The following is a 27,656-nucleotide window of genomic DNA, read 5'->3' as shown; positions in this document are numbered from 1 at the left end:
CCCACTAGATTATAGGTTCCCAAGAGAAGGGTCTCTGACGTTTCCCTGCATCCCAGTGCCTAAGACTCATTCATTCAATGTTGATTAAGCACCTACTGTGTGCTAGATACGTAACTATTGGTATTGGAGGAGGTAGACCTATGAACGGATAAAGGAGGATTTGGATTCAGCATGATGAGTTCTATACAGAGGAATATCTGTGCTGTGGGAGCACAGGAGAGCACAACCATGCACCATAGTGGTGCCATTTGTAATGGCTCTTGAAGATGACTGAGGAGTCTGTCAAGGGAACGGGCTGAGAACCGCTCCAGTGGAGGGAGAGCAGACTGGAAGGGACCGTGAGAAGCTCAGCCTGGCCAGACAGAACTCGGAGTTGGTGCAGGGGAGGGATGTGAGACAAGGCTGGAGGGGCATGTTGGCACCGACCTGTAAATAGCCTTTGCCAAGCCGAGGAGGTTCCTGGTGAGGGAACCAGCAGAGAAGCGCATGAGCCGAGGCAGCAGAATTAGATTTGCTCTAGGAAGCTCACCCCCTTGGCTTTAGGGAAGATGAGTTGACGGGGCAGAGGGTGGGGCAGGGACACATTAGGAGGCTGTAGCAGAGATCCAGGATCGATGACTCAGGCCTGAAATGACACAGGCAGTGGGGAAGGTGCACACTGCCAGCCGTCACCATCTGAGTTTAGTGATTGTGTGACCTTTGTGACTCAGGCTCGCTGTCCAGGATGTCAGTTGTAGCACCTGAGCAGTGTTTACCACACGACGAGATGGCCCAGGCCCTGTGCTTCCCCTTGACAGTGCTCCCGTCCTTCCCCACTGGAAGAGTCACCTCTGCTTTGTTCGTTTGTCCCCCTCCTTCCTCCCACCCCAGCCTCAGAGGCTGTATACTTTTTTCCAGTTTTTACTATTAGAGTTGAATAGGTAAATATGTTCATAAAGTTCAAAAATCAAAACCTAGTTGCAGGTCATTCTAGTTCTTCTATGTGGAATGCCACCACAGTATGGCTTGATGAGCAGTGTATAGGTCCACACCTGGAATTGGAACTGGCAAACCCTGGGCCGCCAAAGCAGAGCTCACAAAATTAACCACTCGGCCACAGTCGGCCCCTGGAACTTTTCATTTAATATTTTCAGACCTCGGTTGACCTTGGGTAATTGAAACCATGGAAAGTGAAACCATGGATAAGGGGGACTACTGCACTTGGGTTGTTTCTAATCTTTTGTGACTGCAAATACTGCTGTGGTGAATAATCTTGCTAATTTTTTATTTTGTGTAAGGTCAGTTTTCTTAAGTGTAATCATTGGGTCAAAGGGCAAACACTTTTTTTTTAAAGATTTTATTTTTCCTTTTTTCTCCCAAAGCCCCCCGGTACATAGTTGTGTATTTTTAGTTGTGGGTCCCTTTAGTTGTGGCATGTGGGATGCCGCCTCAGCATGGCTTAATGAGAGGTGCCATGTCCACGCCCAGGATTCGAACCGGTGAAACCCTGGGCTGCTGAAGCAGAGCGCATGAACTTAACCACTTGGCCACAGCGCTGGCCTCTTAAACACTTTTCTAATTTTGGTGGATACGGCCAAATCATCCATAAGGGTTTACCAATTTATACTCTCACCTGTCATTTATTAGACTGCCTGTTTCTCCACAGACTTGCTAAAAGTAAGCTGTATATTTTTTGTATATTTTTGCCATTCTGATAGGTGATAAGTGGTATCTTGGTGGAGTTCTAGTTTGCATTATTTATAATTCTGAGCGAGGCTGAGCACTGACCATATCTTCAGGGCTCCATGTCAGGCTCTGTTTTGAAGTCCTGGGAATCGCCCCATTTCCCAGACAGGGTAGCTTCATGTCAGCAGAGCTTGACCTGAAGTAAAGTATGACAGGCCTCCTCAGCCTGGCCCTTATTTCCTTTGCAGACAAGCATGAGACGAAGCTGAAGGGGGTCATCTATTTCCAGGCCATCGAGGAAGTATACTATGACCACCTGCGCAGTGCGGCCAAGGTGAGGGGGACAGAAGAGACAGCCCTGGGGAAGCGGTGGGCCCAGGAAGGCTCTGGGAGCAAAGGCCTCCAGCCTGTCATCTTCAGAGGCTCAGACCCATTCCTTGTTCTCTTTGTAAACTTTCTCTTCCTCTCTCCCTCTCCCCTTCCCAGAAGAGGTTTTTCAGCTTCACTATGGTGTCTGAGGTACCCCTCCCCATATACCTGTAACCAGAACTACCGCACATTAATGTCTCCTGTACCCAACTCACCCCTGACCCTTTACTCTCCCCTAAATCCCCCTCCCTTGCCCCTGGCCTGAGGGAGAAGTGAAGTTGGGTTGCAGAGAGCGGAAAGTATGGCTTGCTTGCCTCTCTCTTCTGAGATGACAGCAAGATGTCTCCCTATGAGGGGGTGGGCAATGCAGAAGGAATGGCTAAAAGGGGAGTAGGGGACCCTCAGAGAATAGATTTGGTAGAGAGGACTGATAAATAGGAGATGTTTGAGGCAAGGGCCATCTACCTTAATGCATGTCAGCCTCCCTCCCACCAAGCCTCGGATGCCCACCACAGCCTTGATCTCTGCTCCTCTGGGGTCCTGGGGCAGGTGAGGAGGGGAGCATCTCAGCCTGGGGCCCACTTGGCTTCAGGCCTCTTTAGGAGTCAACCCCAAGCTCCAGGGAGTCCTGGAGACAGAGAAGGGAAAGGGCAGATGGGGAGGCAGGTGAGGGGAATGCTCTTGGGGGTTGGAGCTGAGCCCCGTCTTAGACCTTCCTCTCTTCCTCGGCAGAGCCCAAACCCAGCCCTCACCTTCTGTGTGAAAACCCATGACCGGCTGTACTACATGGTGGCCCCATCAGCAGAGGCCATGCGCATCTGGATGGATGTCATTGTCACCGGGGCTGAGGGCTACACTCAGTTCATGAACTGACTGGTGTGGGCCTCCTGGACCCTCAGGCTGGCCCCAGGACCCATGCCTGACCACTTGCTGCTCCTCACCCCTGGAGACAGAGTTGCACCCTGGGCCCCAGACCTCAAAGAAGTGCTCCTAGAGGCCACCTAGGGGGATAGAGCGTGACTGGGGCTTTTGTACAAGAAGATTTTTGTAATGTTCTATAAGGAGCTCATCCTGTGAGTTTCTGAGCTCGGGCCCCCTAAAGAATCAGCCAGGAGATAAAAGGTGGGGAGGGGGCTTTGCTGCCTCCTAGGAGTCCAGAACTTGCAATAACCCTTCAGGCTCCTGCCCTGGCCCCAGCCAGGGCTGAGGAGCTGTCATAGAGGGGTTCTCTCAGCTCTGACCTGGCACTTGTGCTCTCAAGCCCCTGTTCTCTTTTGTAAAGGACAAATTATGGTACCAGAATCTGCCAAAGATCCCCTCTTGCTTCAGCCTCCTTTACAGGGGCCTTGGGGGCTGAGCAGAGCCACATCCAGAGTGGGGTAACAGCTCAGGCAGTATACTTCTCAAACCCTGCTCTACCCCGTTGTTCTCCCGCATTTATACTTTTTATTACTTTCCTCAAGGGCCAGAGACCTCGAGTGTCATCCTTGAGGTCCCAGCCCCATCTCCTTTTTGCAGACCCATCACCCTGGTCACCATAGTGACTGTTTCATCGCCATGGTTACATACTAATTGCCCTGGCTCCATGGCTCAGCCCACTGCTTCAGTTGTGGGCCCATCTGAGGGTACGTGCCATCATCTCTCCAGCCCAGGCCCTTGGCATCTCATGATGGGTGTAAGGGACTGGACACCTTCTCCCTGCCCCCTGCCTGTGTCTCCAGGCCCTGATGCACAGCCTACTGGGCCCCTAGTGCAGCCCTCTCCCTTCCACTCGTGCCTTGCTTAGAGCCAGAAGGGACGAAGCCAGGGGATCTAGAGACCAGAGGAGGAGGTTTGGGAATGGGAAAGGAAACTAAAAGGGCCTGTACAGGGCTGAGTTTCTGACAGGGACAGAGAGCTGCTCAGATGCTCCCTGAGGGAAGGCCTGAGCAGAAGAGGAAGCAGCAGATGGGGAGGACCCTGAGGTCTGGCTGCCCTCCCTTTTGCCTTGGAAGGATAATGAAAATGAAGAGCAGAGGACCAGGCTTCCAGCTGTCTGGCCTCGGCCCTTTGCGCCTTAACACTAAGCCCACCTTCCTGCCCCCCTTCCCAGCACTGGGCCATGGTTGCTGGGCCCGGCTGGGTGATTTTCAGTATTTGTAAGTATCTCAGCAAAACAATAAAGCATTTGGAGTATGTGTTTGGGAGGCCAGGTTGTGGGGGGCATTGGGCGGGGTATATGGGGTAGGAGGGCTAGGTCTTGGGAGTCCAGGTTGTGGAGCCCACCGGGCTGGGCTATGTGGGGTAGGAGGGCTAGGTCTTCCTCACTAAGCAGGATCTCCACCTTGTTAAATGTTCCAGGCGGGACCCAGGGCCCAACCCATGACCTCCAGGTCCCTACCCTGCCTCCACCTGACGATGACTGAGGACTGGCTGGGGGCATAGGAGGGCATGGAGTCTCCAGGGATGGAGGATGAAGAGGCAGAAGAAGGTAGGGACTCAGGTAGAGGTTTAATGAGGCAGGAGCTGGAGCCAGAGGAGGAAGTGAGGGCAGACGGGCCGTCACTGTGGCAGGAGGCTGAGCAGGAGGCTAAGTAGAAGGGCAGCTGCGAGGCAGTGAGGCTCCAGGAAAACTGTCCAAGTGCCTGAGCTCAGCCGGTCACCATAGCGGTCCAGGAGCATGAGGACCACTCCGTTGGTCCAGCCAAACCCTTCCTGGAGAGAGGATGGCCAGTGAGGCAAGACCTCAGGGGAAGGCCTCAAGTCCTTTGAGAGGCTGTGGGATGTTCACCCAGAGGTTCCGGCCCCGCCTAGCCCCTGGGGTACCAAGGAGCACCAGTCAGGCTCCTGCCTGTGGGCCCACATCCAGGGGAGGAATCTGAGGCCCAGAGAGGGGAGGTCACGGTCAGTTGTGGGTCAGCAGAGCCCATAGCTCCCTGGAGGATGTTGGCCCACTCACCTGAACTTCGTACTCCCCTCCACCCCCTGGCTGTCCACCGTTGCTGATGTCATACTGGGGACAAGAGGATGGGCTTTAAGGTCAGGTGCTACCTCCAGCCTGCCCACCACAGCCCTCTCGGGGAAGCAAGAAATGGGAGCCCCTTTGGGAGAAGCTGCTCTGGGCTGGAGCTATGACCCTTGCAGTGCCCAAGAATGGCCACCGGGCGCCACCCCATCCCTGGCTGTGCTGGGCCTGGGCTTTGCAAGCCTGACAGTTCCCCATGTCACCTGGGGAGGAGCCCCTGTGGGACTGGGCTCCTGGCCAGCTCACCTTCTCATACATAGCTGATGTATTGGAGTAGACATCAAAGTTGGTTCGGATCCAATTCTGGGCCAGCTGGAAAGCCACTTCCTGGGCCCGAGGTGAAGGAGACTTGGCCAGACCTAGACCCCACCCCAGGCAAGACCCTGAATCTCCAGAGCCCCCATCCCAGGGGGAGCAGAGGCCTGAGCCTCACTCTCCTCCAGGAAGGAGAAAGGCCTGGGCCCTAAGACCTCCCTCCTGGCACCATGGGCCACTCGTTCTTAATCCAGGGCCCGGGTTTGGAGGGAGAGGGGAGGGCTTATTCCTCTGACAGGTGGGGTGGATGTAAATGTTTGCTGAGTGGGAGGCCCAGAGAGCAGAGAGGTCAGAGAAAGGCCCCCGCATCCTCTGTTCCTGCCTCCCCAGGACCAGGGAGGCTGACCCTCTATAGTCAGAGGGGTAAAGCCCTGGGATGGGCCCCATCCCTGCCTCCTACCTCTGATGACCAGGTCCTGCAGGGGGGCCCAGGCATTGGGCAAGTCCCACTGCTGGCCTGTCTTCCGGAGAGAGGTCGGGATCCCATAGTGGTAGGTCAGGATCTGGCTGTCCTAGAAGGTTCCAGACATTGCTGTGACTATGGGTGGGGGCTGGATAGGGAGCCAGGAGGCTGGGCCCTCCTGAAGCCAGACGTTGCTTTCCTTGGCCTTCTCTTCTTGGCTCACAACTGCCCCCTGGTGGCTGCAGGGAGACCTGCAGGCTAAGCACCTGGGGTGGAGCAGGAGGCGGTGGCTGCCACTTGCCGGAGGTCACTGCTGGGAGTCAGGGAGAGAGTGGGCGGTCCTGCCCCCAGTGTACCAGTCCACCCTGCTGCCCACCTCACCTCCAGGTATTTCAGAGCCTTGTCCACGTCACCCAGGTCAGAGAAGCAGCCGGCCCAGAGCGGTGCGAGGTTGGATGGATAAAATTCTGCGTTCTTCTTTCCAGTCTCAAGGTCATAGTCAAACCAGGCACCTTTCTCCTCATCCCACAGGATGGCCTCCATGGCAGCTAAGCGCTGTGCCCTCAAATTTCTGTACTTTGTGGCTTGGGTGTCATTTCCTGTGGTAACACTGCCTTTAGGCTGAGCAACCAGCACCCCTGCCCTTGGGCCCTGTGCCTTTGAAAGGTCTGTTTTGGCCTCTTCCTGTTGTCTTCCCCAAGGGCAAAAAAGTCCTGAGCACCAAGGGGACAAGCCAACCTGAAGCCCACCACTTTTCAGGCCTATAGGACCTGTAATTTCCTGAGCAAATTGCCCTGTATGGCTCCCAGGACCTGCCCTGGCCTGTTCCCTGCATCCATCCTCAGGAGAACACTGGCCTAGCTTTGAGTGGTCAGAGGGCAGTTGTTTTGGGAGAGGAATGGAGGAAGTTTGGGTGTATGGCCTAGGGTGTCCTTTCATAGGCCCTAGAAGGCCTTCCCAGTAAGAGAGGGGGACTGAAGATAAGAGTGGGCTCCATTTGTACTCTTGCCCTGGCTGCACTAGGGGTGAGGTATTGAGCAGGCTGGGAAGCTGGAGGCCCTTCACCCAAGTTCTTACTTCCAGCTCTATGGCCAAGGCTGAGGCAGGGACCCAAGCTGGACAAGCACACCTCCTGTCCTGCTGCCAGGCTCACCCAGTCTGGCGTAGAAGTTGCTCATCAGCTCCTCTGCCTGGCATAGGAAGGCATTGAGGTCAACAGGCACAAATTTACTGGTTCGGGTGCTGCTGAGCAAATCGGGGTTTGGGCCTCCGATGAACCAGCGTGAAGAGAAGTCCCAGCCAGACTCAGCCCCAGCCTTGAGCTCGGCGAACAGATCCTCTCGGTCCCCTGTGAGGACAAGACAGCAGCACACGGGGGACCAGGGCCTGACACAACTGCAGGTATCCAGCCCCACCCAGACGCCCTCACCCTGTTGCTTCTCACCTTCCGGCAAGGTATCTGCCAGCTCTGCATCTTTGCTGTAGGACTCTGGCCTGGCAAGAGGAGGCGGTTGGTCTGGCACTAGGAGGCTCTGAGCCCCTGTGCCCAAGCTGGAGACTGAGCCATGTTGACTCAGCTGCCCTTTGGGCCCCACAGCCCTGGATTGCCCAGGTGTTGGAGGAGACAATCGAGAGGACGTGACCGCCGGTTGACCCTCAAGCTGGTCCTGGGCAGTTGGAGCCTCCTCTCCCCCTCCCCTGTCCTTGGAATGTACCTCTGCCTACCGTTTCCACAGTGGGAGCTGTTCCAAGGACATAGCCTTGAGGGAGTAAGGTGTTGTTGAGACCATCGGACTGAATAAGTAACTGAACTCAGTTACGACCTCTACATAAACTGAAGATTCGGGCTGGCAGGTGCGGAGATCTGCTCGTCTTGTGGGTGCCCAAGACAAGCCTCGGAAGTAAGTTCCCTTCTTTATTAAACCTGCCGCCTACCCCTCTGGAGTGGTCTGCATCTTTCTTTGGTCTCTCCATGCCCTGTGCATCGGGGGGCTGGTTTCAGTTTCACCTGGGAGGTTCCCAAGGTTGCAAAGTAACTCCAGGGCTATCAGTGTCACCATCTGAGAGGTAGGGATAAGTCACTTACTGTCCTGCCCAGGGGGTTGTGACACTCAAACCAGAGTGAATAGGCAGGAGACTAGGAGGCGGGGGTGAGGGGGCAGGCGGGGGAGTAGACAGTTCCTCACCTGGGTCCCCCATAAGGGACATAATAGCGATTCAGGACATAGCTCTTTCCACCCGAGCTCACAGAGATGCTCCTGTTCTCAGCCCAGAAGTCCACCTCCAAGGCGAGGGTCTCAATGTTGTCCCTGAGGTGGAGCCAGCATCACTTCAGCCCAGGCACACCGCCCCAGTCCCACCCTGGGAGGGCTCAGGTCTGGGGGGCCGCAGGGCAGCACAGGCAGGGGTGCCCACCGTAGGAAGGCGGTGTCATTGGTGTGAGTCACGTAGCGGTCCATCATGAGGGTCAGGAGTGGGGGCTGGCTCCGCTGCAGGTAGTACACGCGGGCCCCGTTGGGGACATGTCCGTAGCTGCCAAGAAGCAGGCCTGCTGAGATGCGTCTGCCCAGCCGCCAGAGCCCAGGCAGGTCCAGCTCCAAGCCCACAGCACCTGCTTCTCCTCCACCCCGGCCTTGAGGTGCCCGGCCCCCTCTTACGTTTGCACCAGGTCCAGGAAGTTCTGCAGCATGCCCTTCACTGTCTCGGGCATCTCAGAGAGGAGCAGACCCTCCATCACCCAGTAGGAGTCCCTGGGGGAAGGGACAGCTCAGGCATCTCCTCACAGCTCCCTCTGACCTGCACACCCAGGCCACGCGAGGGCGCCCCGTCCTGCCCAGAACACCGTGCTGGCCCTGGGTTCCCCACCACTGCTGCCCCTGTGGCCCCTGGCTGCTCACCAGTAGTAGAACTCGACAAAGCGCCCGCCAGGCACAATGAAGGGGTGTTCTGAGTAGATCAGAGAGAACTGCTCAGGGTGGCTGAGGACCTCTGGCTTCACCTGGAGTCAGGAGAGAGGGCACAGGGGGCCTAGAACCCCCACGGAGTAGAGGCTGGAGGAGGCTGGGGCTGGCAGCTGTGGGCTTTGGAGCCCAGCAGCTGCTTGAGTTCTGACTCTTCTGCTGCTAGCCATGTGGCTTTGGTCAAGGCCTGAGCCACTGAGAGCCTGGTCTGCTCGTCCCCAACGTGCCGGTCTCTGGAGTCCTGGCTAAGGGTGATGGTGTATAGGAGCCCCCACCACTCAGCCTGGCACCCGGAAGGTCCTCACCGAGCAGCAGCCTTTATTAGCACCCAGGTGGGGGACCATTCCTTCCAGCTCCCCTTGCCCCGTGAATCTCTGCTGTCACCCCCAAGCCAGGCCCAGAGACTCAGGGCCCCTATTCTGTGGGGAGGTGTGGATGGAATCCCCAACCCTTTCCCAGTGAGGCAGATGTGGATGAACATGGCTGAGGGAGAGCAATTGTAAGACCAGAGTGGGGTTTGCTGTGTGTCCACATCAGGTATTTCTCTGTTCATTCCCTCCTGGTTCTGTAGGGGGAGAGAGGTCAGCCTGTCTCAGTTATTTTGAAGGGAACAGTGGAACGAGACTTGGGTTTGTTCCTGCAGGGCTGGGTGAGGAAGCAGCCCAAGGTAGAGAGGGAGTCCGGAGCACCACTCTGTGCCAGCCAGTGCCAGAGCCCTCGGGCCTGGGCTGGAGAAGAGGTGCTGTACAGCCTTGGGCAAATGGCTGCCCTCTCTGAGCCTCAGACAAAGGAGAGAAAGTGTCTAACAGACTGTGCTGATCCCAGGGCTTGGCTACAGTTAGCAGTAGCAATTAGCATTCCTGAGCAGAAGCCTGGCCCCAGTTGGAGTTGCTCTGGGAAAAGAGAGCCCAGCAGGCGAATGAACTATTACCACTGGTGTAAGGGGCAGGATTGGGCAGCCCAGAGGTGGCAGGACAGGCCAGGTTTGCCTGGGGGAGGCTGGAACGGGCTTCAGGGAGGAGGTGAGGAATTAGAAGTGGACATCCATCTCCTCCCCCTCAGAAGTTCTTTCTAGAGAGCTTCTGTTCAAGGACCCAGGGGTAGGGAGCTGTGTTCTCAGGAAATGAGTTCCAATCTGTGCTCTAGTGGCAGTGTGGGCCCTAAGCTGGCACACCCCTCTCTCAGGTCCATCCTTCTCGGTCAGGCTCTGGGGCAGGCCCAGGACACTGATACCTTCTTTCCCAGCTTCTTCCAGAGCTGGTGCAGCTGCCCTGCCCAGGCTCGCAGGTTGGGGTCTGAGATTGTCTGCAGGAACTGGGGGCTGGAAAAACACCGGCCCCTCAGAGTTCAGGGAAGCAGCCCCGCCTAAAGGGCCCTCTCCTGTTCCCTGCCCAGGGTTGTACCTCTCTTTCCAGTCTTCAGGAGTCCAGGGCTCCAGCTCCTGCCCCACGGGCTGGAAATGTTCTTGGACAAACAGCTGCAGCTGCTGCTGAGGGATGCTGTGGTTGTGGGCCTCAGCCAGCTCGTTGAAGCGCTGCAGCACTTGGTCTGGGGAACAAGCAGCAGCGTCCGGCTGCGTCCAAGCAGCAGGGTCCGGGACCCTAGGATCCAGCTGACCCCTCTCTCTGCCTGGTCTTGTCCCCTGCATCTTTGGTGGAAGGTTCAGGAGGAGGTGGGACCCCCAGGTGCCTTACCTGGAGCTGAGGACAGTGGCATGTCCACAAACTGTTTGTCATCCTGGTAGAGCTTGGCCATCTGAACTTGGTGCAGGAGCTCCCCTTGGCAGTAAATCTGGCTGCAGAGAGGGGAGCAAGTCAGGCCACCACCATTACGGGAGAAGAAAGGCTAGAGCCGGGGGCAGGTTCCCTGGACTGGACAAGGGCTGTATGTGTGTGTGTGTGTGTGCGTGCATGTGCATGTGTGCACATGTGTCATAGGGGTTTGTGGGTGGTGGTGACATACAGGGCTGAGAGAATGAGGAGGGTCCTTCTGCAGTAAGGGACCTAAACAATTGTCTGAGCCAGCACTAGTTATCAATTTGAAACAGTATAGAATACCTGGTGGACAAAAGGAGATCATCACTTTAATCAGTGATGTGTTAGAATGAGATGGATCAATTCTCTGTATAGTGGCCCTGTGTGGACCCAAGAAGAAGGACTTATGGTAAAACCCTGTAAGTTGCACCCAGTGGCAATTGCTGATTTTGGACAAGAAAATTTCCAAATGTGTATGATATATGCCTTTTGGGAGACAATGACTAGCTTGCTATTGGTGTTGACTGAAACCACCTCTATGACTGAAGGACATACAATATACCTGGAAACCTGAAATACCCATAATGTCTCCAGTGCTGTCAGAGAAACACTCTGATAAAGAAGGCAGTGCCCCCAAAGAGTTCCCTAATAAAATGGAAGTGGTTTACACAGGAACATGCTACTCCGGGAACACAAGGAGTTACTCATCATGTTCACCAGCAGGCGGCCTCTTTTCCTGCCTTTGGAAAGGCCAGACCTGCCGTTGGAAGCACCTGAGGAATCTCCAGGAGGTGCCCTGTGAACAGCTCTCTATTGACCAACAAAAAGCTGCTTGGTCTACCGATGGCAGTTCCAAAGGGGACAGACAGTGTTTGTTGGGAAGGCCACTGTGCTCTGACCGACTGATGGAAATCTTTGGAGAACTTAACAACAGATCAGGTCAGCGGGCTGAATTGCATGCTGTTTCCCTTGCAGTGATGGAAGAATTGAATGAAAAGGCCCCTGTGTTTGGGTTTTTATTGACTTATGGGCAGTGGCCAGTGTCCTGGCAAATGGGCAGTGAAAAACTGGACTATTAAAAGGATGCTTGTATGGTTATAACCCTAAGGAAGTCACTGTTGGAATTTAAGGGGCACATTAAAGTAGCTTTGCATACCTGGTTGTAGATGAAAATGCTTAAAATGCTATCAAATACTACACTGGAACAGAAGATACTGTACCAATTTGGACAGCCCATAGTTCCAACAATGGGCCAAGAGATATCATGTCAAATGGACATATCAAGTTGCATATCATCCTCAGAGTAGTGGCCTGATAGAGAATTGGAACAGACAATTGAAAGATTTGTTGTCTAAATGGGGAGAAATAAAAGCATGAAGGGCTGGCTTACAACCTTCACAAGTGTGTGCTTACACTCAACATGAGGGAGGTCAAGGGAGAGCCCCCACTGGATAGATTCCTCTGCTTTTCTAGGGGATCTGTGAGGGAGTGGGAGATATTGCTGGTAGGACTATACACTTCTTTTCCACATCATCTCAACTTACTTTTTTCCTACCTGATACAGTGGTCCTGGACCAGGACTGCAACTGCAGTGCCAGAAGCATGGATGATCCCTAAGCAAGAAACTGTAACTATCTTTTTAAACCTTTATGTCAGAATTCCTAAGGGCCTGATGGAGTGGGTTGTGTCTACTCTCCATCTGGTTGAATTGGAGCTAACAGTGAATGCAGCTGGATTGTGTAGTGATAGGAATAGCCTACTCGTTCTGGACCTAGGTAACCCTATCCTGTATGAATGGGAGGGGACTGAGGCGGAGAGGCTTGCAAGATTGATATTGTTGCCGGCAATCTGGACCAGCACAGTGGCCCAACCTAATGTCCCTTCCAAAGGTGGAACGGTTTATAAAAATCAATGACAAATGGAGAGAAGGAGAAATAGTAGCTGAGGGTAAAGAGATGAATAATTGGGTATGCAATGAAAATGGAAAGTCGACATTACCTTGGTGCCTGGAGAGAGGCTCAGAACAAGAGGTTAATATTGTCTTTAGCACAATTAAACCAGATGCCTGAAATCGTGAAGCCGTATATTTGCCATGACCACCCCTGCCTTTGGAACCTGACAAAGTTGAGTGGAAGCCTGCAATGCCAAGTGGCATGGCTCTGGGGGACATTTTGGTCTTAGATTATGATGATGAGCTGGATTAACTGTTGACAACTGAAAGGAACTCTAGTGATGTGCCAGTGTCTCTTGACTCTACTAAGTTTTCAGGTTACATCTACTGTGAAGGATATCATTTGGGAAGGAATTTCCAGGAACTACTCCCTACCAGGTCTTTGAACTGTCTGATTTATAACTCCTGGTTGACGAGTTGCTGTGTAACTACAAACTTTGATAATCGAATGCTTAGAAAGTTCCCTGGTTTTTGTTTTAAAATTGTCTTTATTTATTTATTTTTCTACTCTTTCTCCCTAAATCCCCGCAGTACGTAGTTGTATATTTTAGTTGTAGGTCCTTCTAGTTGTGGCGTGTGGGATGCCGCCTCAGCATGGCCTGATGAGCGGTGCCATGTCCGCGCCTAGGATCCAAACCAGCAAAACCCTGCACTGCTGAAGCAGAGCATGCCAACTTAACCCCTCCACCATGGTGCTGGCCCCAAAATGTCCTTGGTTTTAATAGACAAAATATAGCAGCAGCATGCCCAAAAGGCCACAGTGTGCTACATGCACAAGTGCAGATCACCTTTGGTTTTGTCAGTAGAAAGATACTAAACAGATTAGGGAAAAAATGGGTTTCTTATGGGATTAAAGCAGTAGGCATCACACGTTATGTCCAAATTCTCCTGGGGAATAGCCCCATCCTGAGAGGAGGAATGCTAGGGGAGGCCTTATGGCATACTCAAAATAAATTACATCTAGAGGAGGGAAATAATAAAAATCAGAGCAGAAATAAATGAAATAGAGACTAAAAAAATAGTAGAAAGGATTAGGGAAACTAAGAGCAGGTCTGTGAGAAGATAAACAAAATTGACAAACGCTTCGCCCGGCTCACCAAGATAAAAAGAGAGAAGGCTCAAATAAATAAAATTACAAGTGAAAGAGGAGAAATACCAGGTACTGCAGAAATACAAAGGATTATAAGAGAATACTATGAAAAACTATATGCCCACAAATTCAATAACCTAGAGGAAATGAATTACTAGACTCATACAACTTCCCAAAACTGAATCAAGAAGAAATAGAGAATCTGAATAGACCTATCACAAGTACAGAGATTGAAACAGTAATCAAAAACCTCCCAAAAAACAAAAGTCCAGGACCAGATGGCTTCTCTGGAGAATTTTACCAAACATTCAAAGAAGATTTAGTGCCTATCCTTCTCAAACTATTCCGAAAAATTGAAGAAGATGGAACATTTCCTAACACATTCCAACATTACCCTGATACCGAAACCAGACAAGGACACACGAAGAAGGAAAACTACAGGCCAATATCACTGATGAACTTAGATGCAAAAATCCTCAATAAAATATTGGCAAACTGAATACAACAATGCATTAAAAGAATCGTATACCACAATCAAATGGGATTCATTCCAGGGACACAGGGATGGTTCAACATCCACAAATCAATCAATGTGATGCACCACATTAACAAAATGAGGAATAAGAATCACATGATCATCTCAATAGATGCAGAGAAAGCATTTGACAAGATCCAACATCAATTTATGATAAAAACTCTCAATAGGGGCCGGCCTGGTGGCCGAGTGGTTAAGTTCGTGTGCTTTGCTTCAGCGGCCCATGATTTCACCAGTTCGAATCCTGGGCGCAGACCTAGCACCGCTCATCAAGCCACGCTGAGGTGGCGTGCCACGTGCCACAACTAGAAGGAACCACAACTAAAATATATACAACTATGTACTGGGAGGCTTTGGAGAGAAGAAGGGGGAAAAAAAATTAACTCTTAAAAAAACAGAACTCTCAATAAAATGGATATTGAAGCAAAGTACCTCAACGTAGTAAAGTCCATATATGACAAACCCACAGCCAGCATCATACTTAATGGTGAAAAACAGAAAGCCATCCCTCTGAGAATAGGAACAAGACAAGGGTGCCCACTCTCACCACTCTTATTCAACATAGGTATTGGCCAGAGCAATTAGGCAACAAAAAGAAATAAAAGGAATCCAAATTGGAAAGGAAGAAGTGAAACTTTCGCTATTTGCACATGATATCATTTTATATGTAGAAAATCCTAAAGGATCCACCAGAAAACTATTAGAAGTAATCAACAACTACAGCAAAGTTTCAGGGTACAAAGTCAATTTTAAAAAATCAGTTGCATTCCTATACACTAACAATGAACTAGCAGAAAAAGAAATCAAGAATGCAATCCCATTTACAATCAGAACAAAAAGAATGAAATACCTAGGAATAAACTTAACCAAAGAGGTGAAAGAGCTGTACACTGAAAACTATAAGACATTATTGAAAGAAATTGAAGAAGACAGAAAGAAAGAAATGGAAAGATATTCCATGTTCATGGGTCGGAAGAATAAACACAGTTAAAATGTCCACACTACCTAAAGCAATCTATAGATTCAATGCAATCCCAATAACATTCTTTAGAGAAATAGAACAAAGAATCCAAAAATTTATATGGAATGACAAAAGACCCCAAATAGCCAAAGCAATACTGAGGAAAAAACAAACAAAACTGGAGACATCACAATCCTTAACTTCAAAACATACTCCAAAGCTATAGTAATCAAAACAGCATGGTACTGGCACAAAAACAGACAAACAGATCAATGGGTCAGAATTGAAAGACCAGAAATAAAACCACACATCTATGGACAGTTAATCTTTGACAAAGGATCCAAGAACATACAATGGAGAAAGGAAAGTCTCTTCAATAAATGGTGTTGGGAAAACTGGACAGTCACATGCAAAAGAATGAAAGTAGACAATTATCTTACACAAAAATTAACTCCAAATGGATTAAAGATTTGAATGTAAGAATTGAAACTATAAAAATCCTAGAAGAAGGGCCGGCCTGGTGTCGCAGCGGTTAAGTTCGCATGTTCCATTTCGATGGCCGGGGGTTCACCAGTTTGGATCCTGGGTGCAGACATGGCACCGCTTGGCAAGCCATGCTGTGGCAGGCATCCCACATATAAAAACTAGGGGAAGATGGGCACGAATGTTAGTTCAGGGCCAGTCTTCCTAGCAAAAAGAGGAGGTTTCGCAGCAGATGTTAGCTCAGGTCTAATCTTCCAAAAAAAAAAAAAAAATTCTAGAAGAAAACAGGCAGTACACTCTCCGATATTGGTCTTAGCCACATCTTTTCGAATACCATGTCTACTCGGGTAAGGGAAACAAAGGAAAAAGTTAACAAATGGGACTACATCATACTAAAAAGCTTCATCAAAGCAAAGGAAACCATGAACAAAATGGAAAGACAACTCACCAACTGGGAGAAAATATTTGCAAATCATTTATCAGACAAGGGATTAATCTCCAAAGTATATAAAGAATACACACGACTCAACAACAACAAAAACAACCTGATAAAAAAAATGGGGAGAGGACATGAACAGACATTTTTCCAAGGAAGATATACAGATGGCCAACAGACACATGAAAAGATGCTCAACATCACTAATTATTAGAGAAATGCAAATCAAAACTACAATGAGATATCACCTTATACCAGTCAGAGTGGCTATAATTAACAAGACAAAAAACAACAGATGTTGGAGAGGATGTGGAGGAAAGGGAATGCTGATACACTGCTGGTGGGAATGCAACCTGGGGCAGCCACTATGGAAAACAGTGTGGAGATCCCTCAAAAAACTAAAAATAGACCTACCATATGACCCAGCTTTCCCACCACTGGGTATCTACCCAAACAACTTGAAATCAACAATCCAAAGTAACATATGTACCCCTATGTTCATTGCACCACTACTCACAATAGCCAAGACATGAAAACAATCCAAGTGCCCATCGACTGATGATTGGATAAAGAAGATGTGGTGTATATATATATACAATGGAATACTACTCAGCTGTAAAAAAAGACAAAATCATCCCATTTGCAACAACACAGATGGACCTGGAGGGAATTATGCTAAGTGAAATAAGCCAGACTGAAAAAGACAAACACCATATGATTTCACTCGTGTGTGGAATATAAAAAACACATGGACAAAGAAAACAGTTCAGTGGTTACCAGGGGAAGCGGGGTAGGGGGTGGGCACGGGGTTTGAAGGGGAGCACTTGTGTGGTGGCAGACAAGAAATAATGTACAACTGAAATTTCACAATGATGTAAACTATTATGAACTCAATTAAAAAAAGGCTGAGGAGCCTTTTGGGATCTCCACAAGCTCTTTAAAAACATATTTTGATGATATGAGTGTAAACAAATCAAAAGCATATGGAAAAAAATTACATCTAGGTGTGACTACCACTTACCTAACTCTAATGTGGGGGATCCACCATTTTGGGGTACAAAACACTTATCCTTACAGCACTCAGGCCTTTAGTACACGATGGCAACAGCATGCATGGTGGATTAAACAACATTGGCCCATGAGACAGAAAAGGGCTTTGGGGGAGATCGGTCCCCCATTGTGCAACAAACTGAATTTGCTTTTAATGAGGAGAGGTATTCAGAGGAAAAAATCTTTATTCACTAGAATAAGCAGATTAGAAGGAGTTCTCTTCTAGGAGGAAAGCAAAGGATGGGAGCCATCCTGCAAAGACGATGAGGCTTTAGTAAAGTGGGTCTGGCAAAGGCATCAGATAATGCTGGATAATGCTAGGGCCCAGCTCTGGGAAAGGGTTGTACCCTCACCCAACAGGGCCTCCTGACTATTTTAATGCTGATTGAGGCCAAAGGAGCCACCGGGCAATGGTCCTCCACACTAGCTGCTGAGGCTCAAGGGGCACTCCTAAGGGAATCTTATGGACCTGCAAACCCATGAAAGTTCTCTGGGACACTTGTACTTTACATTGATGCACTATGACTGCCTTCGCTCCAAGAAGAGATCGAAGAAGACATACCCTGTAGTACAATTTGCAGGGACAGAAACTGTTCTGAATACCACCTGTGTCCTCCCATTGGATGGAGGTGGGCCCTGCTATATAACAGCACACAATGGAACTAGTCTCAGTACCAGCCTGTGAACTGAGACAGGGTGACTGGCTTTGCCTCCTGGTGCCTGACTTAGAACCCAGAAATAACAAATAACAATTACAAGTCATGGCCACTTGTAATGATGCATGTCCATAATAATATTTAGTTTATGGGAGGTTTGATTCCATTGGGAAGGCATAGAAAATGCCTCTGTAATTCTTTAGATTTGTTCTGTAATAAAACTGAATTGAGGGCTGGCTCAGTGGTGCAACAGTTAAGTGTGCACGTTCCGCTTCTTGGTGGCCCGGGGTTCGCCGGTTCGAATCCTGGGTGCAGACATGGCACCGCTTGGCACACCATGCTGTGGTAGGCGTTCCACATATAAAGTAGAGGAAGATGGGCACGGATGTTAGCTCAGGTCCAGGCTTCCTCAGCAAAAAAGAGGCGGATTGGCAGTAGTTAGCTCAGGGCTAATCTTCCTCAAAGGAAAAAAAAACTGAATTGTACTTTGACCATACTAGGATATGGTGTAACACTGGTATTGTTGGTACGATTCAACTACCTTGTATAAATAAGCCATATGATAATAATGATATTGATGGTTAACCATATTGAGAGACTGAGTTAAAGCCTCCTCAGAATGTAATACCAATGGAAAATGACTGGCCTGAGGAAGAACTGGATTTAGCTAATTCTGTGCTAAGTAGTTCTGCACAAGTTTATCAAAAGATACAAAGAGCGGCAGAGTAAGGAGGGAAATGAGTAATCAAATCAGTACAAAAATATGAAAATGTATGTAAATCCTTTATAGATCAGATTTGTCGTTTCTTTAAATCTGTCTCTTGTCTGCACTGGTTCCTCCAAATGTTAGGCAGAGTCATGCTGATACTATTGTGTGTAACTACTATACTAAATACAGGTGCTCAGACAATTATGATGGTTTTGCTGTAAGAGAGCCTAGGCCAAGGGCCAGAGGAGTGGTGGACTGAATTCAATTCTGATGCTAACCACCCAGAGTTAGTGCACTCCACAGGCTTAAGGGCACAGCCTCTAATAAAACTGCCCTCACTCAGTTCATTTTCACAACATATAGGGTGAGGTCTGGAAGGGTCCTGAACACAGAACTGCTGTGTCCTCATCTTGTGTGAAATCAGGATGCATCATCCTCCTGGCACATCGCTGTGTTCAGGAGTTCATTGAAGCTCCACTGAGCTTTGATGTCCAGAGTTGTTAGTAGGGTTCCATTACATAGGTATGATTGATTGAAGCATTGGTCATATGATTGAGATCAATCTCTAGCCCCACCTCCCTGGAGGTTGGGCTGATATCATGTGGCCCAAAGTCCCAACCTTCTAATCACATGGTCTTTCTGGCATGGCCTGCCTCCATCATGAGTCATCTCATTAGCATGACCCATCTAGGGGCCCTCATGAATCACCTCATTAACATAAACAATAAGAGCCCACCCTGAATACCAAGGACGCTTGGGAGATTACAAGAGTTTAGAGGTTGCATCCCAGGAATCGAGGTCAAAGGACAGATAAATTCTTTGTTATACAACAGGCCACTCCCTGGTCTCTGGGTATGGATCCCTTACAGCAAAATAGTCATACCTGTTGGAGCAGCTACATTTGGGGTAGCATTTATATAATAGATAAAGCAATAGTATCAACATGAATATACCTCACGTTTAGAGTTAGCATAGGGTAGGGATAGGAGGCTTTTAACTCAACTTCCCAATTCATTTGACCATCAATATTAATATTATAATCTAACCAACAATGTCCGTGTTTTATCATATCACACTATGGTAGATGTAACCTGAAAAATAAGAGTCAAAGATGTTGGCACATTACTACAGTCCCATACAAGCATTAATAATTAGTCTAGTTCATCATCATATCTTATGACCAAAATGTCTCCCAGGGCGAGGCCACTGAGGTTTGCAGGCTTCCACTGGATCTTGTCAGATTCCAAAGTCGGAGTGGTCTCAGCAATATAGTTTCACCCTTTCAGGCATCTGGTATAATTGAGCTAAGAGGCAATATCATTTTTTGCTCTGAGCCTCTTTTAAAGTGTTAATGTCATAGTGGATTTCCTTCATTAAATTTATTATTAATCCATTTATTCATTCCTTTACCCTCAGCAACTAATCCTCCTCCTCTCCAGTTATATCCAAACTTTTCGACGTTTGGAAAGGGCGTTAGGTTTGGCCACTGTGCTGGTCCAGATTGCAAGCAGCAATACTAGCCTAGCAAGTGCCTTCCCTACAGTCCATTCCCATCCACATAGAGTAGGGTTTTATAGGTACAGAGTGAGTGGGCTATTCCTACCACTAGGCCTGAACTAGGACTGAATATAGCTGTGTTCACTGACAACCCCAGTTTGGCCAAACAGAGTGAAGGCACAACCCCCCACATCGGGCTCTTGGGAATTCTGACACAATGATATTCTTAGGAATTCTTATTAATTCTGAATAATGGCATAAAGGTATAGTTACATTTTCTTGCTTAGGGATCATCTCTGCTTCTGGCACTCGTAGCTGCAGTCTTGGTCCTGGGACCACTACATCAGGTAGGAAAAAGAAATCTGAAGTGATGTGGGGAAGAAAGAAAAACGTATAGTCATACCATTGTCTTCCTCCCATGGGAAGAATCATATAGTCATACCAACATCCTCTCCACTCCCTCTTCCCTAGGTTTACCCAGAAAAGTAGAGGAATCCATCTAGTCGGGACAGTCCCTTGACCCCTCATATTGAATGTGAGAAGGCACTTGTGAAGGTGTGTAACCAGCCCTTCATACCTGATGAGGATTTTAGGCTGGTTATTTTTAAAACTACAGATGAGAAGCAGGCTCCGAGGACTGGAATTTTGCTTGCCCTTTTGAGAGACATTTGCACTTGTGAAGGAAGGGGGGATGACCTTGTAGGGACCTGAAATTGGCCACCCCAGGATGTGTCTCTTTGGCATCGGGACTGTTTGTGGCTGATTGCTTTTGATAAACTGGGACAGGGAAGGAGGCTCTGGGGAGTGGAACTTGCCCTTGTTGGGACACATTTACATTTGTAAGGTAAATCTCTATCTGTAAAAGGTGCCTCCCCTCTCTGTACCAGGAAGAAGAAGAGAGATGACCTTACCCCTAGAAATTCTTAATGGGGAAGGCAAGAACTTAAGTTGGTTGCTGTCTGGCAATCTCATGTAACTGGTTTAGGGTGGTGGCGTCTAACCTTTCTAACCTTTACTTAATCCGATTTGATTCTTGTCTAAAAGTCATGGGATCACCCAATGACCAGATCCCACCTGCACTGATACCATTTTAACTTTTTTTTTCATGTTCTTTCCTTTGTCTTGTAAAGAGATGAATCATATACCTATGCCTTAAATTTAGCCTTACTCTCCACCCAACTTTGCAGCAGCAGCAGAGGCAGCAGAAGCGGCAGCAGCAACATACCGGCAGCAGCTCTGCCTGCCCATGGGTGCTGTCCCCATGCCAGCGGCGGCAGCAGCAGCTCCCCATGCCAGCAGCATCTCTGACTGCCCGTGGGTCCTGTCCCCATGCCGGCAGCAGCAGAAGCTCTGACTGCCCATGGGTCCTGTCCCCATGCTATTCTATTCTCTAAATAAAAGAGCACTACTGCCAGATCTTAAGAGTCTAAGAAATCTTTCTTTGGACTCCTCGGCTCACCGACCCCGCATCAATACCTATATCTCCCCCTGTTTTAGACAACCAGTGTTTGAATTGCCCATTCCAATTCTCTATCAAACCATTACTCTGAGGATGAAAGCATTCCTTGGTCTGAAGAAATGTAACTCAGTTGTCTGAATTGGTGCAGTATCTTCTGTTCTGGTCCTCTTATAGTATTTTGAGCTTTTGCATCTACTACTGGCTATGCAAAGCTCAGTTCAGAGTAAGTGTCTGTTCCTGTCAGGACCCGCTTGTAGCCTTCTGGGTCTACCAGCATCAGTCCAATTTGCCAGCTATATGTGTGTCCTTCCCCCCAAGGAATCTGCACCCTAGTCATCTGTAGTCTGTCTCTCTTGTTGGCAGACAGAACAGTTCTTACTGGCATTTTGTGTCTCAAAGAGTACAAGTGGAATATATCTGGACTCAGTCCATCTCTGCATTGCTGCAGCCTCCCAAAGTCCAATCGGTTCATGAACCCAAGTGGCTACCTCACATGAACACACTGGGATGTGTACTTGCTGGCGCCAAGTACCTTCCAATCTAGGAAAGAAGTGCTTCTGATGGGCAACAATGTGGTCTACTTTAATGTACCCCTCAAATTCCCATAGTGATTTCCATAGGACCCTGCCACATAGGGCATTGTTTTTATAGGTCAGTTTTCCATTGTCCTTCTGTCTAACCCTAAGGCCAGGCCATTGGCCACTGACCAAGAATAGGTAAAAACCCAAACATAATGGCAAATAGCATGCAATTCAGCCCATCAGGCTGATTTGGTTTTATTTTCTTTGATCAGAGTGGCAGCTTTCCAAACAGTATGCTGTCTCTTCACCTTGGAATTGCCATCCATGAACCAAGCAGCTCTTTTTTGGTCAATTGAGAGCTGTTTACACGGCACTGTCCAAGTGGCAATCGAATCCAGCAGCTCGTCAGGTGGTTCCAAAGTCAGTCTTAGGGGAAAAGAGTGTACCTGCTCTTGAATACACTGAGTATGTGTATTCTACATTCCCCCAGTAGCATGTTCCTGCACAAGCCACTTCCTTTTTACTATGGAACTCTTCTGGGCACTGCCCTCCCTTTTAGGGCATTTCTCCAATATCACCCAAGATATTATGGGTATTTTATATTTCAAGATTATCTAATGTCCTTCAGTCATAGGGATAGTTTCAATGAACGTCTGATAGCAAGCTAGTAATCGCCTCTCAAATGAAAATTCTCCAGTCCAAAGTCTCAGCAGTCGTGCTGGGAGGCGCCCAAAGGCTTTTCCATAAGCCCCAGTCTACACTCCACAGAAGGCTACAATCTGTGTGGACTCGGGCAATCTTATTGGTTCCCGTTTGGAATGCCCAGTTAGCATTGCTTGATGGGGGGATTTACATGCCTTTTGTTTTATAGAGTTAGGTAGTGGAAATGTTCCCCAGTCAGACACAATATCCATTCCCATAAAACATTTGGGTGAAGGAGAAACAACCACTTGACGTAAAGCTTGTTTAGACATTCCAATTTTTATCTGAACTTTCACCTTAATCCTATCAACTCTTGCATTTCTATATCCTCTCAATCTGATTGTAGCCCGTTTTAGGGCTTCACTCAGTGACTTTGGTACCATAGTTCATGGGTTCCCATGTCACAGAGTCCAAGAAATTTCTCTACCCTCCAACCATTTTGCCCACTCATATGCATAAGGCTTTGAGTCCCCAGCAGGGATAGAGCTAAGGGACACTGACCTTCCATGAATCTTTACCTTGATCAAATTTCAGGACCATTGCCCCTGCAGGTTGGAAGTCAGGTTTCTCTTTGCTGTCTTTGCCTTGCAGTTTTCCAAATTCCTCCAAAGTAGGGTGACTATAGTAGATTTGTTTAGGGCTGTTCCATTTTAGGGGGCCTGCAGGGGCTCCCATTGGTCCACTCAGCCTCTAAGGGAGCTGCATTAAGACCTTTGTTTTGACCCTATCAACAGCTGCTTTATTTAGCCCATTGCATTTTTTTTTCGTTTGTGAGAAAGATTGGCCCTGAGCTAACATCTGTTGTCAATTTTCCTCTTTTTGTTTGAGGAAGATGGTCCCTGAGCTAATATCCATGCCAGTCTTCCTCTACTTTGTATATGGGATGCCACAACAGTATGGCTTGATGAGTGGTGTGTTGGTCCACGCCTGGGATCCAAACCCGCGAACCCCAGGCCACTGAAGCAGAGCGTGCAATTTTAACCACTACACCACCAGGCTGGCCCCCATCCCGTTTCTTACTAACTGCTTAAAGATTCCCACCCTGCTGGGATGAGTCTCTTGGCTCTCTCCTCTGTCTATCCCATTCTCTTGGGAATCAGTCTAGACTTCTTCATTATTTGTTGTTTCAGAATAATTTTTTTCTTTAGAAATGGCTCTGAGGCTAGTGGCTATACCTCAGGCCAGCCAGAATCAGGATCTTCCCCAAGATATTCCTTCAACAGGGGCCTTGAGACAAGAGGCCGTAGTTTGGACTGGCCAGAATCTAAGCTTGGCCTATCTCTCACTTTCATTTTTGCTATTATAGATAACAGTAACCAAGGGATTGTATTTTTAAATTGCTTTCCTATTATTTTGCATTTTTTTATGCATCTAGTGAGCCAACACCCCATAAGTTGGATCCATCGTCTCTAAATTCTATTGGGGACTTTTACCTCTAGTAACTGATCACAGCACAACAGCTGTTCCAAACCATGGGTGACCCTGTGGCCATCCAATAATCAAAGGATCCTCATCTCTTGACCTTTCATCTTGCTCTTCCCAAGCCACATGTTTCAGTCAGTCACTGTCATTCTAGAAAATCACGCACTTTCTGACACCAACTGCAATAATGCAATTTAATTCTGGTACTAACCAGTTAGCTCAGACACCCCCCAAGTCAAGGGCACAGTCCCCAACAAGACTGCTCTCACTTTAGGCACCAGTTGCAAGTTTATGGGCCCCCAAGCTACCCCCACTTCTGACCAACTGGCTACAAATTTGGGGGTTCCCACAAATGTTTCAGGTTCAATAATTCACTAGAATGACTCACAGAACTCAGGAAAGTGCTATGCTTATGATATAGTTTTATTATAAGGATAGAAATCAGGACAGCCAAATGAAGACACACGTTGGAGAGGTCTAGGAGAGTCCTGAATGCAGAGCTTCCGTGCCCTCTCCCCATAGACTCAGGACATATCACCCTCCTGGCACACCAAAGTGTTCACCAAACAGGAGGCTCCACTGAGCCTTGGTGTCCAGAGTTTTTATTGGGGTCTCATCACATGGGCATGATTGATTGGATCATTGGCCACATGACTGAACTTATTTTTCAGCCCCTCCCAATCCCTGGAGGTTGGGAGGTCAGGCTGATGTCATGTGGCCCAAAGCTCTAATCACATGGTTAGTCTTTCTGTCATGGTCTGCCCCCATCTTGAGTCATCTCATTAGCATGACCCGTCTAGGGGCCCACCATGAGTCACCTCACTAACATAAACTATCAGAGCCCACTCAGAATGCCAAAGACACCCCTGTAACTTGGGAAATTCCAGAAGCTTAGAGGTTATGTCCCAGGAACCCAGGACAAGGACTAGACGAATTCTTCATTACACAACAAGTAGCCGGTGCAGTAAAGGGTTGACTTAGTAGGTCTGCTGTGTTCAAACCTGCACATTTCAAAGACAGTCTTGTGTGTGCCTGGCTCCAGAGAGAGAACCTCTAAGCTGCTGAAGGCCTGCCTGATATATCTTTGTTTACCTGGAGCCTTGGGTCATGCTGGATATTTTGTGCTAATAATGTGATTTATGGTGGGAGCCCAGGGCCACCCAGGATCCCTTTGACCTTTAGAGATCTGAAGTTTGAGTAACTAAGGTCAGCCATGCGGATACTCCATGCCTCTGTAATTGACCCCCAATGAAAACCCTGGATGTCAAGGCCCAGGTGAGCCTCCTGGTTGGCCATACTTCATGTATGTCATGTTGTCACACGTTGTTGCTGAAAAAATTAAGTGCTTTCCATATAAATCCATTGGGAGAAGACAACTGGAAGCTTGTGTTTCTTCTCTCCTGGACTCTGACCTATACACCTCTTACCTTTCCTGATTTTAATCTGTATCCTTTCACTGAAATAAACGGTAACTACGGATATAATCATTTGGTGAGTAGTAATAAATCACTGAAGCTGAGGGTGGTCCTAGAGACAGCCAGAACAGTCTTCTTTCCATACTTTTGGCAACCAACCTAAAGTTTGACAAAACACTTGATCACACAGCCTCTCTGAAATCCCTATTACAATTGCTCAGGGCAAAAACCTATCAATTATCCCAGATATATCCTTTCCCTTTATATTCTATCAGCAAGTCCTATCAGCTCAATCTTCAAAACATATGCTATATCGGACCACTGCTCACCTTTCTGGTCCTAAGCCCTGGTCTCCTTTTCCCCAGACCCACCTCTGTCTCCCCTGGTCTATTTCCACTTCTGTCCCAACCACACAGGCCTTCTTCCTGATCCTTCCACAGTGATCTCAGGGCCTTTGCACTGAAGTTTCCATGTCTGGAATTTCTTCTCCCAGATCTGCAGAGGGATGGATCCTTCCACAATTCTGCCAAACATTATCTTCTCAGGGACACCTTCCCTCCCCATCCTATCTGAAACATCCGCTGCCCACACTCATGAGTGGCTCCCTAACTTCATTTTAACTTTTAATTGTGCTTCTATCACTATTTGGCTTCTATTATTACTTTTCTTGCTTATTATGTAAGGTCCATGAAGGCAGGGACCTTGTTTTTCTTGTTCACTGCTGCAGCCCAAGAGGCATAGTGAGAGCTCAGTATATTCACGTGAGTCCGGGAGCAGGACAGGCTCACTTACCTTCATTATTTGGAGATAGAAACTATGGCTGGGGAAAGAGGTTTGACTTGCCCTTGGTCACAGAGGTCAGAGGTTAAACCCAGGAGCTCTTTTCAAGCCCTTATGCCCCCTTTCACATCTAGGCTGGTGAAATCAGGCAGAAAGTTTCCTAGAATGGTCCTGAGAACAGTTCAAGAAGCAGCTTGGAGGGAGGACCTCAGGGATGGAGGGCTCTGGCCAGCAGCTCCTGGACCATGCATTGGCCAGCCTCAGGCATCAACATCTTTTCCCAGCACTGGAGGTCCAGTGCCCAGGACAGAGCCTACTACACAAGGAAACCTAACTTCCTTCCCTTCCCTTCCCTTCCCTTCCCTCTGAAGGGCTCACCCCCAGCCCCTGAGATCTCATCCCAACCTTCCAGACCCTGGCCTTCCTGCCCCATCTCCAGCTGCCTTCTCCACTCCTACCTCTCACAGGGAGGGGGTAGGGCCTCCTGGGACCCCAGCCCCAGCCCCAGCAGAAGCAGCAGGCGCAGCTCCCAGGTCCTCTCAGGCATGGTGGCTGTGGCTGTGGCCTAATGAGTAAGCCCGGACACCTCCTGCTCACTGGGCACAGCCTGGCTGGCCTGCCTACCCAGGGCAGCCAAAGTCCAGGTTTGAGGTGTGGCCACCTGAGGGGCTGTGTGCTGGGTCCACACGTGGCCACTTGCCACTCCTGCTCTTTGCTCACAGAGGCCACCCCCTGCCCTCCAACTTTGTACTTTTTCTGCTCTCTGTTTTTCAGTCTCTGCTGGTGCCACCTGCTCAGGCCCTTCCCTCAGAGTCATGTGTGTGTGTGTGGGGGGGGGGGGGGGGGAATGGGCACCTGAGTGTCAGTGACACAATTAGGCCAGATATGGTAACCCCGATGCCAGTTGCTTGGGTGGCCCCAAGACCACCACCTCAGAGTCTTACCATTTCCTTTAACTTTTCAAACAAAATGGCTCAAAATTCAGTCCCAAGTGTAGTGGGACACTTGAGGACCCTCACAATTATCTACAAGAAATGCTGTGGGGGTGCAGGAGAGCACAACCATCCTGTCTGAAGTAGACTTGGGGAGACCCACTGTAGTGGAGCCACTTGCAATGGCTCTTGAAGATGACTGAGGAGTCTGTCAAGGGAACGGGCTGAGAACCGCTCCAGTGGAGGGAGAGCAGACTGGAAGGGACCGTGAGAAGCTCAGCCTGGCCAGACAGAACTCGGAGTTGGTGCAGGGGAGGGATGTGAGACAAGGCTGGAGGGGCATGTTGGCACCGACCTGTAAATAGCCTTTGCCAAGCCGAGGAGGTTCCTGGTGAGGGAACCAGCAGAGAAGCGCATGAGCCGAGGCAGCAGAATTAGATTTGCTCTAGGAAGCTCACCCCCTTGGCTTTAGGGAAGATGAGTTGACGGGGCAGAGGGTGGGGCAGGGACACATTAGGAGGCTGTAGCAGAGATCCAGGATCGATGACTCAGGCCTGAAATGACACAGGCAGTGGGGAAGGTGCACA

At 49.0% G+C, this 27,656-nt stretch overlaps 2 protein-coding genes across 39 annotated transcripts in view; one reads left to right on the top strand and one right to left on the bottom strand.

Annotated features, from left to right (window-relative positions):
* Positions 1-4,211, top strand: part of PHLDB1 (pleckstrin homology like domain family B member 1) — a 45,935-nt gene extending 41,724 nt beyond the window's left edge. For 21 of the 34 annotated variants that reach the window (XM_070490174.1, XM_014855628.3, XM_070490170.1 and 18 more), the window contains 3 exons: positions 1,914-1,999; positions 2,152-2,184; positions 2,767-4,211. In XM_070490174.1, coding sequence (XP_070346275.1) covers positions 1,914-1,999; positions 2,152-2,184; positions 2,767-2,907 — 260 coding nt within the window. In that variant the 3' untranslated portion in view covers positions 2,908-4,211. The remainder of the gene's footprint in view (positions 1-1,913; positions 2,000-2,151; positions 2,185-2,766) is intronic. The other 13 variants (XM_070490154.1, XM_070490156.1, XM_070490160.1 and 10 more) reach the window with 1 other exon arrangement.
* A 221-nt stretch (positions 4,212-4,432) lies between these two features.
* On the bottom strand, positions 4,433-26,770 carry LOC106840334 (trehalase). Of its 5 annotated transcripts, XM_070490182.1 has the most exons (15): positions 26,596-26,769; positions 10,411-10,511; positions 10,120-10,264; positions 9,950-10,037; positions 8,654-8,754; positions 8,414-8,506; positions 8,172-8,288; positions 7,943-8,065; positions 7,201-7,250; positions 6,910-7,104; positions 6,138-6,355; positions 5,754-5,865; positions 5,285-5,397; positions 4,973-5,026; positions 4,433-4,728 (listed from the first exon to the last, which is right to left on the bottom strand). In XM_070490182.1, exons 1-15 carry the CDS (start codon positions 26,682-26,684, stop codon positions 4,576-4,578), a joined length of 1,752 nt encoding a protein of 583 aa, XP_070346283.1. In that variant the 5' UTR covers positions 26,685-26,769; the 3' UTR covers positions 4,433-4,575. The 5 variants fall into 5 exon arrangements, with proteins under 5 accessions (XP_070346283.1, XP_070346280.1, XP_070346281.1 ...); XM_070490179.1 differs by having other exon boundaries at positions 6,910-7,250; XM_070490180.1 differs by lacking the exon at positions 4,973-5,026 and having other exon boundaries at positions 6,910-7,250.
* Positions 26,771-27,656: the final 886 nt, after the last annotated feature.

The sequence above is a fragment of the Equus asinus genome, chromosome 20 (genome assembly GCF_041296235.1).
Source record: "Equus asinus isolate D_3611 breed Donkey chromosome 20, EquAss-T2T_v2, whole genome shotgun sequence".
Taxonomy (NCBI): domain Eukaryota; kingdom Metazoa; phylum Chordata; class Mammalia; order Perissodactyla; family Equidae; genus Equus; species Equus asinus.
Note: the sequence above shows the minus strand (reverse complement) of the source record. Positions and strands in the feature narration are given on the sequence as shown.